Source organism: Rhea americana, unplaced genomic scaffold (genome assembly GCF_003343005.1).
Source record: "Rhea americana isolate MKP2758 unplaced genomic scaffold, rheAme1 scaffold_78, whole genome shotgun sequence".
Classification (NCBI taxonomy): Eukaryota; Metazoa; Chordata; class Aves; order Rheiformes; family Rheidae; genus Rhea; species Rhea americana.
In genome coordinates, this window is record NW_028186956.1 from 2,428,265 (window position 1) to 2,446,123 (window position 17,859).

At 39.5% G+C, this 17,859-nt stretch overlaps 1 protein-coding gene across 1 annotated transcript in view; it reads left to right on the forward strand.

Annotated features, from left to right (window-relative positions):
• SPIRE1 (spire type actin nucleation factor 1) overlaps nt 1–17,859 on the forward strand; it is a 129,285-nt gene that overhangs the window by 99,866 nt on the left and 11,560 nt on the right. The window contains exons 9-11 of the mRNA XM_085322500.1: nt 8,044–8,207; nt 13,336–13,426; nt 15,016–15,158. Of these exons, the coding sequence (XP_085178626.1) occupies nt 8,044–8,207; nt 13,336–13,426; nt 15,016–15,158 (398 nt within the window). The remainder of the gene's footprint in view (nt 1–8,043; nt 8,208–13,335; nt 13,427–15,015; nt 15,159–17,859) is intronic.

Genomic DNA, 17,859 nt, shown 5'->3' on the forward strand with positions numbered 1-17,859 from the left:
CCGTATTAGAAATAYGGATGACTTGAACACAGTGGTGGTTTGTGTTTATCGAGAGCCAGGACCACAGTGGGACCGGCAGCCTGGAGGAAGCTGAGTTCAGCAGCTCTGCCGTGCGGTTTGTCCGGTATCCAAAGGGGGTATTTTTCATGCACAGGCTTTTGTTAGTAAGTTGATGGGGAACAAAGCTATTGGCTGTGCAAGCTTTCCAGAAATAAAGAACATCTAATTGCTTTCTTATCTGGGAACAAAATTTTTGGAGACCCAGAAGGGAAAGGCCAGTGTTATGGATCTGTTTGGAAGGCTAAGTCACCCTAAGCAGGGGACAGCTTTTAAAAAAGAACAAAAATCAGCACAAATCACACTGCGTTAGGCCCTTTTTGCCCTTCCTCTTCTAGGAAACTAATGCTGAAACTTAACTTTGGTGTCTCTCTTTATTAGTTTAATTATAATCATTGGAGATTATGCTTTAAAAAATGAGAAATCTTTATTTCAGGTCACTGAAACTTGTGTGAAATGTGGCTTTGTACTTTCTGTTTTTTTTCAACTCTCTCTTTTGCTTACTTGCACTCTTTTTTGCTCTTGCTCTCTTTCACTCTGTCTTGCATGTTCTCTTTCTCACCYTCATGCTTTCTCTTTTCCTTCTTGCGCTCTCTCTCCTTCATGACAATTAAGTGAAAATATTCTATTTTTAAGATACTTACCTCATGCTTTGGTATTTGATTTATTGTATTCCAAAAATGTTGTTCTACAACTATACATTATAATATATCTTTTACTTGCTGTGTTTGCAAGTCTCATTTATGCTACTGTAGTTTTCACACTTGCAAGCTTTACTACAGCAAGGCAGTAGTGTGGCTGACATTTTGGATTTAAGCAACATAATCCAAAATGTCTCTAATACAGTGTATCTTTTGTTTTGTAGTGGATCTAGTAGATCTTTTGCTTTCATTACTCCTCTTTTTTCTAACAGCTGAATCATTTTCTTTCTTTCTTTTTTTTTTATTTCTTTTTTACAGCAGTGCGGCCACTTAGCATGTCTCACAGTTTTGACTTGTCAGGTAAAAGGTGCAATGACACCTGACGTGGTTATTGTGCTTATTGTGAACTTTGTTCCATCTGTTTGTTGAATTCCCATTTAAGAAAGAAACTTGAAGGGATTCTTCCAAGATATGGTCAGTGAAAATTAGACATAAGATAAATTACTTTTTAATACCTATGCTTCCTCTGCCACAAAAGGCTGCCTAGAGATAAGAATCAAATGTATTTCAGCTATAATAGAGTGCTGGAATTCTGTTTAAAATTAGAAAATTAAAATGAGACTCTATAATGAATTGCAGAATGCAACATCACATTCAAGTCTAATTTGCCTATTATTTATTAATCTGACCTTTGTATCTTTACAGTCACTTTTTGACTTGATCATCTTTTGCAGTACTTCACTTCTCAGAAGATCTAAAAACTACTTTTTAAGTCTTCTCCCTTTCTAGATTTGAATAAATATACATGTGATGCTAATCTAGAGAGAAGCTCTCAATTCTCCCAGTGTCTTCACAGTGCATTTTATGAGTTGTGAAATCAAAGACGTTCACTCAGAAGAGGTTAAACCTTCATTCTTTACCAGTTTGCAAAGTAAATGGCTAAAGTTGGCTGGTAACTTAGCTGATACAGAGGATTCCATAGCTGATCCCTCAACTACGTGGGACTCATGGTATTTAAAGTTTCCTTTTAGTGGGTCATTAGCTGGATATGCACCAGCTGTGCAAACTGTGCTTTACTTCAGAAAGAGTTTGTGCTGACTAGCCATAAAGTGAATTCAGCTCTCCCTCACTGTGCACTGACTTTCCAGGATGCTCAAGCCCAAAGATTCCTGTCTTTGAGGATATAAATATTCCATGTTAGCCTCAAAGACTTGTCCATTGAGGAGAGAGCTTATCTTTTCTTTCCCATATTGATTGGCAGGGGATGCTTATAGGTAGTACCTGATTGTGGATGCTCTGTGTAAGTAGGTGCTTTCTTTAGGTGATTCCTAAGAAAAACGTTTTCCACGTAAATCCATCCTCTCATTCTGTGAAGAAGCAACACCAGCTATGTCCCTCCCCTTTGGTTCACACAGATGCATCTCATCTGCGACTTGCAGAGTTTTCCTCATCTATCTCTCCATGTGCCCTCTYATCCCTTTTGGTCGTTTTTCCCACAGAAAGGTGTAATCCGACTGAAATGCTAGTGTTCTGCAGTAAAGAAACACCATGCAGGGGTTACTTGATTACCACWATGTAATCAAGCACAACGCTCTTGTAGTACAGGAAGATCTGGAGTGATCTGTGAATGCGGTGTCAAGGTGCGGCTGAGCCGAATGAGCAGCTTGCCCTCACCGAGAGGAGGGGAGAGGACCCGGCTCCCCTCTCCCCTCCAAGCCCCCCTCTCCAAGCATTTGATTCCTGCTGCTCCTCTCTGCCTTTATTCACAAGATAAACTGATGAAACTCATGCAACCCGGGAAAAAACTTTTATTTTTTTTTTGCCAAGCTAAATTTCTGCTGTTTCAGTGATTCTGTCCGRTCAGCTGCTCGGTGGCCCGGCCGGGGTACGCGGCGAGCTGGGGCGGGCGGGAGGAGCGAGCAGGCTCTGCCCGTCCGTGGCGGTGGCAAGCTGTTAAACCAGCTCAAGCCCTTTGGGGAAACCTTGGTCGCATACTGTAAAGCTGCCTGGTGGGATTCAAACTCGACGTGTATTCAGTATCATGTTTAACTCCACTGAAAGCTAGAGGGTCCCCTGTGGGACAGATAAGAGCATGAACAGCCACACTTCAGTTTTTAAAAAGTATTGTTTCTTTCAGAGATGCTGAAAGATATAAAACTGAGTGTGCCAAYGACCAGTGCAAGGGAAGTGTTCAGATCTGTCCTTGTACATGTGTCTGTTTGCTGCTTCTTCTGCCTGTTATTTTTAAGAATCCTGAGACATCTCATTTGTTTAAATCAAAAAATACTTGCTCCCTCCATAAATCCATTAACTCATTACCATAATATTTTTCTTTTTGAGAAGCAGCTTTGTAGCAATCTGTACAATACAAAACTTTGCTTTTTTGACTGACCACTGAAGAACTCTTCCTGTTTTCTTTAAYCATCTCCTAAATGTGATTGAAATTTTTGTTTTTCGAGTCACGTGCTTCTCAGCGAGTAGTGTCGTACTGCGGGGCTGAGTGGTCTCGTAGAGTGGCTTTAGCAGTAAATTCAGGATGTTTGATGTTTGGCTGATGTGAGATGGCAGAAGAGCAGTATAGATGAGCTGGATGGCTTGGGCCGYGCAGAGTCGGTAGATGAGCAGCAGTTTTGAACGTTTCTGCTTTTCTAATATTTTTACTTTCCTCTTTATTTTGGGGGTGGGGTGGGGGAGGGAGGCTATCCTGTGCTTTCATCCTATGATCGCTGTTTTCGCATATGTGCTCTCACTGCTTTCATTGCTCTCTGCTTGACCAAATTGCAGTCACAAAAACACAAACCTGTTGAAACCCAGAAGTGTTTCCTGTTAAGTGCTAAAAGACAGGGGCAGGGCTTTGTTAAGCTTGCTGTGTGTGACTGTTGTGGYGGTGCAGACCAGGTCTGAGGAGGCTTTCTCTGGTATCCAGGTGGTACKGTGCTCCTCATACCTCCCAGCTGTTGTCACTGCGAAGAGAAGAAGGAGGGCATGCATGGGACCTCCTTTCACCCTGCCGTTTCCAACCGGCAGAATAAAAGGAGCAAATAGTAGTCAAATGTAATGAGAATAATCTGAAAGCTGTTTTGGTATCAGCTAGGGACTGTGACAATTGTTGGCCATTTCTTCTATTAGCAAAATAGAAAAGTAGCTTAAAACCAACTTTACTTCCRTGGGCTGTGTTGCATGTGGCTCAAAAGACTGGACAGTCTTAACACACARGCTCTTTCCTCCTTGGGGGTGTGTGCAAGCTGGTTTAGAGAGAAGAAGAGGAAAACTGAAGAACTCTAAACCCAAGCTCCAGGGGGATTATTCCTCTTTCTCCCAACCCTGTGAGATGACAAGTATTACTGCTGGCCTTGCTGAATCTGTGCTTCAGATCACTGGGAGGGAGGACCTTCACCAAGCCCCAGTAATTGTTAGTTTAGCTAGTGCAGGAATGAATGCAATGCAAGCACCTGGAAACACTTACCCTTCGGTACACTAATTTATTAGTTCTCSTGCCTGACTTCAACATCTCAGTCCACTGAAAGGAACAACACATCTCTATTACCATTACTCATCATATAATATTTCCCAGTGTATTACCATAATAACTAACAAAAGATAGTTCTGTGTTAATTCTGCAAATCTTTTTTGGTCTTATTTTAAACTCAATGTAAGATGTTAAGATTAAGGAGTATATTTGCTATATAGAACCAAGTTGAGGTTTCTGTTCTCATTATTTGCCAATGAGAGCTGGTAAGGAGAGAGAGAGCATATGGTTATATGACTGCTGCAGTTTGCTTGTAATCTGTAGTTAGCCTAATTCCTTGTTTCATAAGAGACATAATCTTACATGTAAATAAAGGCAAATTTCAAATTACCATTTTTTTTAAGTTCTCTTTTCTTAAGACTAGTCACAGGAGGCCAACACATAAAGGTCTACATGCTGATTTTGAAAGTATGTAGTCAAGTAATCAAATGCAAGACCTTCTGTTTCATTTCCTGTTGTTAATGACAGTTTTAGAAGAATCTCAAAGAAACCAAACATTCCTCCAGTTGCAGGTACTGTTCGTTGTACTGACTTCCTGTCARCCTGGAGAAATGCCACTCTCCCCATGTGTCTAATTCTCTAATAAAATCTTAATTCCAGGCTGTTACTTGCACAAGKTTTTTTTGGCATCAGCTAAATCATCTTCAAAATGTTCAGATGTTCTATGAAACTAGAGCTGGTCAAATTGCTATCCTGTTTTATTTTTTTTTAAAGTAAATTTAGCTTCTTTTTTCAGAGTTGCCCATTACTTTTTTTTTTTTTTACGTATTCATTTTTATAAACATTAATCTATTGATTGTTTCTTGTTTTATCTTGTTTATGGTGCTGTGTGGTTATTTGCCACATGGTAGTGTTTCTGCTGTCTGAATACATCACTGAAATAGCTTAAATAAAGTAACATTTTTTTACTGYCTATCAGTTAACAAATTCTGGATTTAATTATAGAACAAGTTGGCTTTGTTGAAATCTATTTGCTGAAACTGTAAAATTTCATGATCTCCTCCTTATATTATGGCAATCTATTTATTCATGTATGTATATATATGTATTTTTATATATAAACAGTACTGTAAGTGTAGGAGTGATAAATTGAACTCAAAAGCGGTAACCAAAACTGATTTTATAAATCGCGTATTTTTCCAGTTTACTTTTTTTGTTGTTTTGCAACTATTGCAATGCTTTCAAATTGTAAAAACACTCCTCCTCCTTTTTTTTTAGAAGAAAGAACAGTAATAAATGTCATTTCTTACTGAAGAGCCCCTCAAAGCAAATACAATAAATTGTCATCTTCTAGAGTCACCTGAAGTTTCTCTGTATTTCAAAAAGACTTCAAAACAATGTTTCTGAACAACTCACGCATTTGTGAGCTTAAATAAAAACTGTTTTAGGCTTTGCAGGTAGTGATTGGCTACATAAATTATATCTTAAATGAATCAGAAACTGTTCTAGAGAAGGGGCCTAAATTCTTTTAAAAATACTGATTCATGACATATAGATCCTRACTATCCAGTTCTTTTCATCACATGCCACAGTGCCAGGGGATGCCTGGTGGATGCCCTCCTCCCCTTTCCTTTCTCTACATTGGTCATAGATCTTATTTTTCGGAAGGAGAGCAATGCTATTGGTCTTCCCATCATTTTTCTCCTGGTGAGTCCAGCAATGCTTCTGATCCATCCTTGGAGCCCCTTGCCATCAGGCAGCGGAGGCCTCAGCCAGGAAGGTTTGGAGAGAAAGGCTGTTGCCCTCGCCCGCCATGTGCCTGTTGCCAGGGCTGCTGCACTGGCCAGTCAAGTGCAATCAAAAAACGTATCAAAAGTTTTCCCCTCGTGCATTTGGGAAAGCCTGAGCTGCTGCAGTTGGCTTCGTGCCACCTAATTATGAGGTCTCAAGAACTGGTACTGGCAGCAGGGGAGGGGAGGCAGAGTGGTTTTCATTTTGCTCCTCTTGCTTTCTGGGATTGTGTTGAGCAGTTGTTACAGCAGGAGTGTATTTGATATGGAGGGACACCCATGCTGTACTCCTTTGGTGGTGGGGGGGAACTAGTAGGAAGAAAAACATGGCTGAGAAGCTGGAGTGCTCAGGATGTCCGTTAATAAAGCCTTTGAAGAGAGGAACTAAGGTTTAGAGAGTCTAAGTCTTTGATTGCGACCCTTTGTAGGGAGGACCCAAAGACAGTAACAACACTGTAGTATGCAGATTCATACGCTTGGAATGTCACCATGGCATTAATAGTCCACATGTCCCCTTCTTTTACATTCCCAGTTGAAGGTATGATTTAGAGAGAAACTACAAAATATCCTCTGTCCTTTCTCCCTCTTAGTTTCCAGCATTTAACAGTGACCTAATTAACTCTTTTAAATGTATCTTGTTTTAGCTCATTCTTCTAAAATTGCAGTCCAGTGAGAATGTTGTAAAACAGACCTACTACTGCAATCGAGACTTTGTCTAGACTGTAATTTTAACCTACTTTGTGCAAAAACAGCTTTTACCAATGCAAATTGCGGTGTATCAGCAGTGGCAAGTGTCTGTCTGTTTATTCAGTGCAACTAAATACGTAACTCCAAGTGATGTGTGAGCGCTTATGTTGTTGGCACTGGGAATATCTGTGTTGTATGGTTACTCTGTCATAGTTCTCTGGGTAAATCAAGGTACAAGTCATTTAGCCTTCTGTACCTCTGTTCACCATMTATAAAATCAGAAAAATAACCCTTCGTTACCTTAACCTTGAATACCTGGAGGTACTTTGCTATTCCAAGACTGAGAAGGAGTCCTATAATTACATGAGTAGAAGCACACATTTGCAGAAAKACCAGATGCTTAGGCATCCATGCAAATGGGAGATCTATCTTCTGATTAAATGCTTCTCTTCCTGCTGCCTCCAACATAATTTTCTTCAGATCAGAACACTGTTCTTTGTACTTCTACAGGGATAAAACTGATTTATCAGACCAAACTCTAAGCTCAATTACCGAAGCCAGGTCATTATCTTCATCTAAGCTAAGCTAAACATAGGTGAGGCTAAGCACAGCAAACCCCATGCTTATGTTATCAGAGATGCAACTTCACTGCACACTGGCAGAAATCCGGAGTAATTTACTCAATGGAGTTACCTCCTTATAAAATGCCCATAGACGAAAATAGAGCTGGAGCCTCATGCTTCTGCTGTTACATAAAGATTTGACATCACAGAAATGTTTTTAATACAAATTTCCATGCAAAGCTAAGAACTGTGCATATATTTTGGCGAATGCTAGTTATTTAGTTCATTTTCATTACTTTTCTGCATACACAACAATTAAGTGTAATTGTGTCCTTACAGGAATAACTGGATTTGTTCCATGCTAAAACTCATCATTTCCATGGGGTGAATTCTTCAGATTCACTGGAAATTCCCTTGTCTAGATATGGTTGTGCATTTATGTTTGTTCTGATACTTATATAGTTAATTATAGACTATACATTGAAGGAAGAATATTTTCAGTTTTAATACAGGAAATTTTTTAAAAGTTCATTAGAATTTGACTGAAGGTTTTGTTTTTTGGGTTTTTTGTTTTGGTTTTTTAGTATCATGCAYTGCTGCTTTTTCCACTGCTTCCATTCTTTCATGTTGCATCTGTACCACAAGTCATGACCTGTAGTTTTCTGAGCAATGTACTGCTAAAATAAAATAATCATTCATGTATAACTRTCATCACAGTAATTTTTTCCTTTTGTGTGCACTGCCTTGACAGTTAGATTTGGAAAGATAAAATAAAAGTTGATTGTTCTATGTAGTGTGCAGTGTCCAAGCACCAATTGTTTTATTTCTTCTGCTAGATGTATCTACGCCAGAGGTTGGAAGAAAATTAGTAGGCACCTCTGTAGTGAACGGTAGCTTGGCACCACAGGGAAAGCAGAATGGTGCCACGCAAGCGACGGTACAACGAAAGAGACTCCTTAAGGCTCCCACATTGGCTGAACTTGACAGCTCGGATTCAGAGGTAAAACACCAGGACACAGCTTGATTCTCAGTTTGTCGGAATTGAGTCTTATTATTGAGTCTTAATTTGCTGAGGTGATCAACTAAAGAAATGATTTTGAATGTTATAATCTGTATTTTCCATGATACTTTTATCAGTCCACATAACTTCAAAAATATTTAGATCAGACCTTAAAAATCATAGGATTCTATAGAAAGGTTAAATGATGATTTGGCCTTAAACCCAGTATTCACTTATTAAGTGCCCAGTATCTATCTGCATATGTTGCAAATTATACTTTTGGGAGTGCAGGCAAATGTATTGCACTCTTGTTGCACCTGTGCAGGAGCTGTCACTAAAACTGGTGAGATGAGAGCCCAGCATTACCGTGCCGGCTTTTAATGATGAACATTCCCTATGCCAAAGAGCTTGGAGTTCAATGCAAATGACAGGGGGTCAGTTTGTGGTGGAGGCTTGGGGAAGTATCACCCAGCAAATATTTCACAGGTAGGAACAATCAAATATCATTTAGATGGGGAAACAACTTTGAATCCGTCCCTTTTCAAGCAGAGATTTAATGATTGAGAACAGTATAAAAAGGAGAAAAGCTTAAAAGAACTCTTAATGTAAAAGCCACGTTATATATAGTCCTCAAGTACCAATGTTACGTGCTCAARAATGAACTTGGTCTTCTGGACAGGTAGTATTATTAATGGAGTTCCCACGTTTCTGAAAGTTAAATAGGCACGCTGGAAAGCACACACCAGCAGAGTTTATTCACTGAGGCTAATTTTAGCCTAGGAAAGGCAGTCTTCCCTGTCTCTTCCACTCTAGTAAATGAGGAGGGATGGGTTTCCCCGCACGGTACTGACAAAGGTATCCAAGCTGAGAGATAAGGGGGCAACAGAGAAGTATATATGGGGACAAATGTATCTCTTCGATGCATACTTTCAGGACCAGTGGAAGGTTGGCCCTTGTTGTATTAGGGTTATCCTATGGGTGACTTGTGAGAGTGTATATTTTGCTGCATCTGGTCTCAAAGCAGAAGAGATTTGCATTCTGCAATCTTTAAAATTAAAATAGCAACTATATGAGGTTTTGTTAATATTAATGGTGCTGGGCAGGATGAAAGGATATGAAGAGCTGTCAATAAAGGAGTTGGATCTTGAACTCATATTTTCCCMGTTTGTAGCTCAGTGCATCCCAGAGCTAATGCAACATGATATCTGACTTGGAAAAATGAGCAGAAATCAATGAAAGGAAATTCTGTGAAGGGAAATGTGAAGTGATCTTTCAAGGAATAAGAAATAAATTGTGTGACTGTGATTATTGATTAGAGACTACTGTGTAGGCAAGCAAAGTCACACAAAAAAAACTTTAGGGCATATTGCAGAAGATAAATTGAAAATAAATCAACCTYGTAATGCTTTCACAAAGAACAGATGTTGTATTGGTCTGAGTTAACAGAAGTAGGTGGTGAAGCAATTAAGATGATTAAAATGCCCAGCAGAGTACTGGTTGGGGCTCAAGCAMAGTGCAAAGCAATAAACAAACCGGAAGGAGTTTGGGTGAAATTTTCCAAGCAGACAAAGATGATCAGACACAGAACCTTGGAGGAAAGTGAAGATAGCATTATCAAAACATCTTATTTATTGGCTGACTTTTGCTTTGTACATAACATGTAAAAAAAAAAAAAAAAAAAAAAAAAAGAAGAAGAAGAAGAAAGTGTGTTGTCCTGATTTCCTATGAACGACTCAGCCACCTCTCTGCTTGCAATTTGAATTGAGCTTAACCTTTTTGAAGTTACTCACTGGCAGTTAAATTATGGCTATGTAATGCCCTAAATTACAGGCTGAGAGCACTGGCACTGCTGAGCCGCAGACCTCCAAATGAGCTGTGACGCGGACACATTTTTCCCCCCTGCTTCCCCTTTGTTCTTCTCTCAGCTGGGATACTGGCTACGCCCCAGCACTCYGTATTCCCGGCCAGAGGTGAAAAGAAAGGTCTGATACACCTCCATTTGCTTGCAAGGCTGAATATTGTACAGACAGTTTCTGCCTCCTGTCCTTGCCTTTTTCTGCATTGCCACTACAATCACAGTTTCAGAAGGGGAGCAAGATGTACCATCTTTGCCCTGTGTGGCCAAGGGAAGTAGCAATCTAACGCCCATTTTTGATACAGCTATAAAAATTATGTCTTTCTAAGGAAACCATAGGTGTTTGTGGATGAAAATCACATCAGTAGCACATTCAGGTGCTTTAAGGTGATACRTTTGAAGCTGCAGCTTTCTCAGTACAAGTAAAATTATAGTGGTTTAGCTCTATGCAAAAGCCTGCRGTCCAGGATGTTGAGTTGATGCAACTTTGACTGTAAAATGTCATATTGTCTACTGTAAAATACAATAATTACTGTATTGATAGGAAGAAATTCATGAAAATATTTGTCTGTCATTCCTACACAAGATTTCACTCTCAAAAAAGCCTTCCATCCTTCAGAAATCATGKGGCAGTAATAGCATTTTCAGCTCATGTGTTTGTACGCAGAAAAAGGAATTTGAAATGGCCAACCTGGAATACCTGTTGTGTAGGCGTTAAATCTAATGCATCAGCTCCTGGCTTCCATGTTCCCTGAGTTGATTATACTTACTGGTTTTTGTATACATCCACTGGTTCTGACAGTTCATTCCCTCCCATTCCTTAGAACAGGAAGGGTCGCTCCTGGGATCCTTCCTGTAGCTCTTTCCTGCAGAGAAGGCCCTTATTGCCCTATTTCTGTTCATTTCTTTCTCTCTGCTTTTTCACGACTCCTAGACCACAGGGATRGCTACCAGAAATCCTCAAGGAAACATTCCTCAAGTGATCACAACACARTTTAGTATTTTTATTCCTGTTTCATTCAGTGAGGTAACTGGAAAACTTTTKCAAAAATGGGAGCCAAACAGAGATGTCGCGTGCTATGTGTCTTTGCAGCATGTGATTGAGGCATCACATCCGCCTTGGATTCAGAAGTGGAATGAAGAACAGTAACAACTTTTGGCTATTTCTTTCCACTGAAACATGGCYGTTATCAAAATTAGTATGTCGTATGAAAAGTTTCTCTTATCTCTGTTTCGCAATTTTACATTGAAAATTTATTAACCTCTTGATATTTTCAATTGTTCAACTTATTTTGTCTACCTTCTTCCTACCACCAGTGTTTCAGACACAGGAGAAGCAGGAAAAAAAAGGAGAATAGAAAACTAGAAAACCGTGTACACAAACTTAATACACAGATTCTTGACAGATGATTTTATGTAATCATTCAGTCTTTTATGAAACTTCATGGTGTAAGATGCCAAAAACTCTCTGAAAGAGTCCTCATTTTTGGTCGGAACTAGGTAGAGGCYGCCCATAGGAGAGACTTCTCTAGAACAAGGGGTGCCCAGAGCCAGCYGCCCCCCAGCTACTGCTCAGCAAGCCTGCTCTGAAACACTAGCTGCTTTTCTTTTTTTTTTTTTTTTTTTTTTTGGTAAAAATGAGAAGCACGGCCACATTGTTTTTCTTTTTTCTTTTTTTTTAACTGACAAGTAGACTATTTAGTTCTTCATTTTAGTTTTTTAGCTTCTTTGGCAATGGAAAAGCAATCTTTCACTCAGCAATAAGTTGACTTCCACAAAGCGAGAAGTTTRCTTCAGAGCGGTTCACTTCCAAGGGTGATTATTCTTCTTCCTGAAGTTTAAATGTGTCACRCTCATCTTGGGAACACTGCTGTACCACCTTCGAAGTTCAGTGCACCCTGTTACCTTGCAAGTTCTTCAGTGGTCTCTTAGGGTGACTGTGAGGCCTGAGGCAGTGCTGTGTAACGATCTCCGAGCTAGCTCTAAATAGATTTTACCGGGTTCTGGAAGTGCTTCAGCCGACGTAGCTAAATATACTGCTCAAATTTCCCTACGTGTTTCTCATTGCAACTATTTTACAGGGGTATTAGTGCATGTATGGTTTGGGGGTCGGGGCTGCCTTGAGTCTCTGAGTAATGCTGTTCTGCGGCACGTGGACGGGCACAGTGTACAGCGCGGTGCCTGTCCTCGGGCTCAGCGCWGAGCACCCGGTGGGAATTGGTAAAGGTCTCTGTCCTGTGATGCGTGGTGTTCATTGAGATGATCCTGTTGGGTTTTCTTTCCTCATTTTCTGTTACCCAAGAAGGTATTATTTTGGTTAGTGGAGATTTTCCTGCTTGTAATTCATATAACTAAAGAAGTTTGTGACAGAGAAGCTCAGCTCTTTGCTGGCTTTTAGAGCAGATCACTTGTTTGGTCTTTTAGGTCGGCAACTTAAACGGTGCAAATGTCTTTGATTAAAAGCATTCCCAACAGAACTAAATAGCAGTCACAGTCGGTCCTTCAGCTCCACTCCTTCGGGAGGCTCCCGCGGTGATCTGCATCTTGCTCGTGTCTGGTGGCTGAAGACAGAGATCTGAGGTGAAGGCAAAGGGTTTATTTGGGGTGACATAACTCCTTCGATAGCTGAAACGTGTTAGTCAAAGCCTGCCTCATTTCCATTCATCTTGCAAGAATTACTGTTGGCTGTAGTGATGAAACATGTTTACGTAATGAATAAGATTTCTATGAGATACTGAAGGAAGGAAGAAGTGCAGCAGGATTACAGATTAAGGAACAGTGCGGTGGAGATCTGATTAATTTCTCTTTACTCGAGTCACTTGCATATAGGAGTGGGTCTCATTCCTCTGGAGACCAGAGAAGTGCAAGTGCTGATTCCTTGCTAGTCTGAGATAAGAAGTTGAGTTAATTTGTCCCTTGTAGTTACAAATCCTTAGAAGACCCTGAATACCACAAGCAGTTACTTGAGGAAAAGTAGCAGATTACAATGGATTCATCTACATCTTTTCTGATCGTATTCTTTTAGGATGTAATTAAATACACTGAATCCCAATCCAATACTATTTATTCAGTTTCTGAAAAAGTTGGACTTAGAAAATTCCATTTACTCAGTGCTGCCTAGAGTCAATATTTTTCTCAGTACTTCTAGAATTTTGAATGATTTCATGGTGTAATATGTCTTTGATAGCTTGTAATTTCTGTGTGGATAAGAAGCAATATGATAAAAAAAATTTCWGAGGGACTTGCATTTCTTTTCTTTTTGTTTCCATACAGGAGGAGTCAGTGCACAAATCAGCAAGTAGCAGCAGCGTTTCCCCCTCCCAGGTGGAAGACCCCTTTCAGGAAGGCACAAGCAGCAGAAAGAGTGAGTTTGATTAGAGGAGAGCACAGGGGCTGCTTTTCTCTACTTCTGTTGTCTTCTGTTTTATGCACTTTGTCTCAAACTCTTTTATAGAAAGCTCAAGCTGAGTAGCATTAATGGAATAAGTCTGTGAAGCTTATTCAGCAGGCCTAGAGCCTACTGAATAGCTCAAGTCTGATTAATGACTGGAAGGCGTTAGCCTGTGCTATCCAGTATGGGATATCTTTATGAAACAGAAAGTTTCAAACTTTTGGAGACAAGAGAAACAAGTGCAAGTGTTTTAAGAGTAGAAAAATATTTTTAAAACATTCTTGGACTAAACATCATTTTTGTCCTAGAATTAGCAGGAAGAGTGTGAAAAGGCATTTACTGAGACAGTGTGTTGGAAAGAGAAGATCAGTTCTTAATTTTGGCCTGTAGTGACATTAACTCAGTTAACTCATGAAGACAAGTTTACAGTAATGTAAACTCCTATAGCCTATATAGGCTATAGCTCCTATATAGTTTACCAACATATTCAGAAAAAAGTGTGTACATCCTTTTCAGCCAAATATTTATGCATGATATTAGAATACAGCACYGTTTGTTCTCTGTGGTTCCTATGTCTTCCAGTTTTAAAGAGGGGAATTGGTCAGCCTACACAAGAAAATACATTTTCACTTTAATTTTCTGTTGTTTTGAGCCAAAAGTTTTCATTTAGACCTTGCAAAGGAAGTATTTATGTATTTATGATCTTCAGTTCCCAGGCCAAGGTGGGGACATATCAGATCCTTATTTGCATTTGCAAAAATTCCTGTTCTGCATAGTTGAGCTTCAGGCTTATTTAGAGAATTCAATAGTGTCATGGAGCGTTGTTGTGGAGTGACGTCTTTATATCAGTTTTAAGCGGTCTTGAACGAATTTCAGGCCAACTCTGTAGTAAGTCTAAAGAGAACAACTGGGATCTTGAATTTGATATGGCAGTGCAGAAGAAGTCAGATTAGTGAATAGGGGACAGTTTGGCTGTGCTCATAAAAGGCTTTGTTGCTACAAAAACATATTTCACCCTAAAACTAGTTTTCCTGCACCTTTGTCAGCATTTCAGTGAATGTACTTCTTTGAAAGATACCGAGCAATCACTGRTATTCCTAATAATAAAAGTACTTACTGGGAAGAGGGCAGGATCTGTTCTCTTTCTTTCAGTTACAGTTACTGTAGGTGTTACTGTGTAAAAATATTTTATTTTTTTTTAAGTGTTCCACTGGAAAAGCTTTTCTCTTGAAATATGTAATCTTGTATTTTCTGTGCCCAGTGGTAAATAAGTTGCATAAACCAGTATCTTGAAATACTTAATTGTACAATGATRCATACACTGGTGATTGGAAGTAGTGTGTCTATATATGCTGGTTTTATGAGTATTCCTGTTCTCTCAGACTTGAAAAATGTGATTCATCTAACAGACTGTAGTGAAAATACTCTGTGTGTGTATATGCATAACGTCAGCCACCAGTAGGAGAAATTTTATCGAAGTGATGGGTGTTTTAAGTACAGAACAATGCTATTCAACAGTCTTTCTTATGAGAGCTCATTATTTCTACCGGTTAAATCTTTAGCGCCTCCAAAGTTCTTGCCAATATCATCTACACCACAACCAGAGAGACGGCAGCCACCTCAGAGACGACACTCCATTGAAAAGGAAACACCAACTAATGTGAGACACTTCTTACCACCTTCAAAGCAGAGTTCCAGATCACTTGTAAGTGGAGTGGGTAGTAGGAGAGAGAAAAAGAGGCATGCTAACAGTATAATGAAAAATAAAACTTGGCTTCAGTGTGATTAGAACTTGACTCAGAGAAAACTCCTCAATTCAGAAACAGCCTTTGGCTACTAAGGACATCTGGAAATCAAGATTTCAACTTTGTTTCTCTAGCGTGTTGATCCAAAAACCCAGGTACAGGTGCCTCAGAAAACATTTGCACTGTGATTAGGACTATGCGGTTAAAGCCACATGCCTTGCTTTAATTTCAAAATGTTACCAAAACAGATATGCTTCACATAACTGACTTTCCATTTGAGTAGAGATGATTCCAAAGCAGTGGATCTTTTTTGTTTTTCTGTTATTGGAAATGTTTTAGTTAATGCATGAACGAATTAATGGAACGGCTTATTTTCTTCCCACCTTAGGAACTTGTGTGGTTAATGTTTATACATGTGAAAGCTCTTTCAGTAATTCGAATTAAGATTTGACTGTGCTGCTTTGTTGAAGTCATTAAGGCAAAAACCTGTACTGCTACTTGGAAAGAAAGTACAGTACTTTTGATCAGTTAGCTTTAATTGAGAACTGTTTTCCAACAGAGTATAAGTGACAAAGGGTATGAAATCCTGGTTCTTTTCTGCTGACATACTGAGTGCTTTGTCATTTCATGCAGGATACGTTCCTTGTCTCTTTTCCTACCAGCAGGGTTTCCAASTATGCCCCATGAGGTGCTAGTGGATAGAGAAATCGATAAACATGTTCAAGTTTTGAAAGGAAGGCAACATTAATTTGCCTCATCTTTTGGTACAGTGGCATTAATGGGCTTTGAAGAGCGTTCTTGTTGACCCAAGAAGTGGTGGCCGAGATCCAAACCTATTAYATGATGAAGTTGAACTGTAACAAAATAATCTCCAAATGCTCTCACTTGTTTTCTCCACTTCTTTTCAGAGGTTCTGGTGGATTTTGTTTATTACATCTTTCCAACTAGAACATAGTTTCTCATTCCAGGTGAAGGGCAGGTGAAGGCAGGAGTGTTGCTAAATGCACAGCGTGAGTAGAATTCTGCAGATGTTAACTTGGAGAATAACTTATTGCACAAGACCTGAGCTGGAGGGTTCCTTCAGCATGTGCTTGAAGATGTTATCAGCATAAAATGAATTGCTCTGTCATCACCTGCAGCACTCACTGTATGTGGAAGCACAAGATTTRTTTTCTGATAGGCCCATGGTCATTCACCCACACATTATTTAAAGGAAGGAGGGGAGAAAGCATTATATATTACACTGAGGCATTTACTCTTTCACATTTTTAATGTATCTAAATATGTTACATCATAACATTGCTCTCATCTTGTGTATTTGAGGGGATCATGGAATGTAAAAGTCCATTATTCTTATTTTAGAAATCCGTTATTATTATTTAAAATGCCATTRTTTTAAATAGCTGAATCAAATTCTTTACAGGACCTTTTTGACCACATTTGTATTTTCCCCTGTCAGTCTGTTTACTGACATACACCTAGAAAGATTTGTATGAAGTAAAAATGTTGCAGAAAAATTCATTGAGTTATTCCACTCTCCCATGAAAAATGTTAAAGGAAAGGAAGAAAAAGTCGCTAGATAAATCAGCCAAATGGGGCAGAAAGACATCTGCAGAATTCTTGAGCTATGTTGCTTAATGTTTTAGAACAGATGGGATAAGTTTTGCTAGGGTTTTTTTGTTTGTTTGTTTTGTTTTGTTTTGTTTTTTGCTTCAGAGCTGTCACCTAACTTGGTTTTGGCTATGAAGTGAAAAACAAGGAAAATCAGTAGCGAGATGGTGTTCCTTTAATAAGAACCTGGTTTATTTGATGCCTAGAGAGCTAATTCTTAATCTTGGCAATAGTGCCCTCTAGGGTGTGACAGACAACTCCCACAATACTTTGTTTTTAATTTTAGTAGGTAGTTGCTGATACACTGGCACTGGCCCAGTTCCACGCTTCGACTCGCTGCAGCATCTTCCCTTCCCCGGAGGATGCCAGCTTCTTTGAGAGGCTGTGCCAGATGCTGCATTTTTATCGTTTCAGGTCCTTGAGTAAAAGCTTCTAATAAGTGCAGAATATTATTAASTTTTCATTTGATTTTACACTTCTTCATCCCTTCCTCCAGGATTGAGGGAGTTTCGTTTCTTATCATCTGCTCCTGGGGTTATGGTTTCTCTTCAAGGTGAAAGAGGCCTCGTCAATAAATAGTTCCTCAGTGCCACTGCAAACAGGCAGGACTTTGCTACAGTCTCTTAGCAGGATTAGCAGGGAACTGGCCTGCCTTGCATACTAACTACGGTTTTGTGACCTGGCATCTCATCAGACAGAGGGAATTAGAGCTAAGTAGGTGGGGAGGGGAAACAGACTTGGAAAGGTGCCAGCCTTAGTCCTTTTAATGTGTTACCCTACGAGTGCCAAATGGAAAGGCGTAACCACGGCAGGACAGCTCAGTGCTATTTTTCAGGATCCGGTCTGGTGCCGTGCTTACCCATGAGAGCTGACTCGTTGTTTAATCAGTGAGATGAACCCAATGTCTTGAGGTGTGCATATGAATACCTTTGTAGTTTGTTTGCTTTTTAAATAGTAGTAATTATGATGATGATGATCACTATTGGCATTATTTTCATGATCCAGAGGACCAAAGTTAATGGTTTCATTTATACACAGCATTCGCTTCTC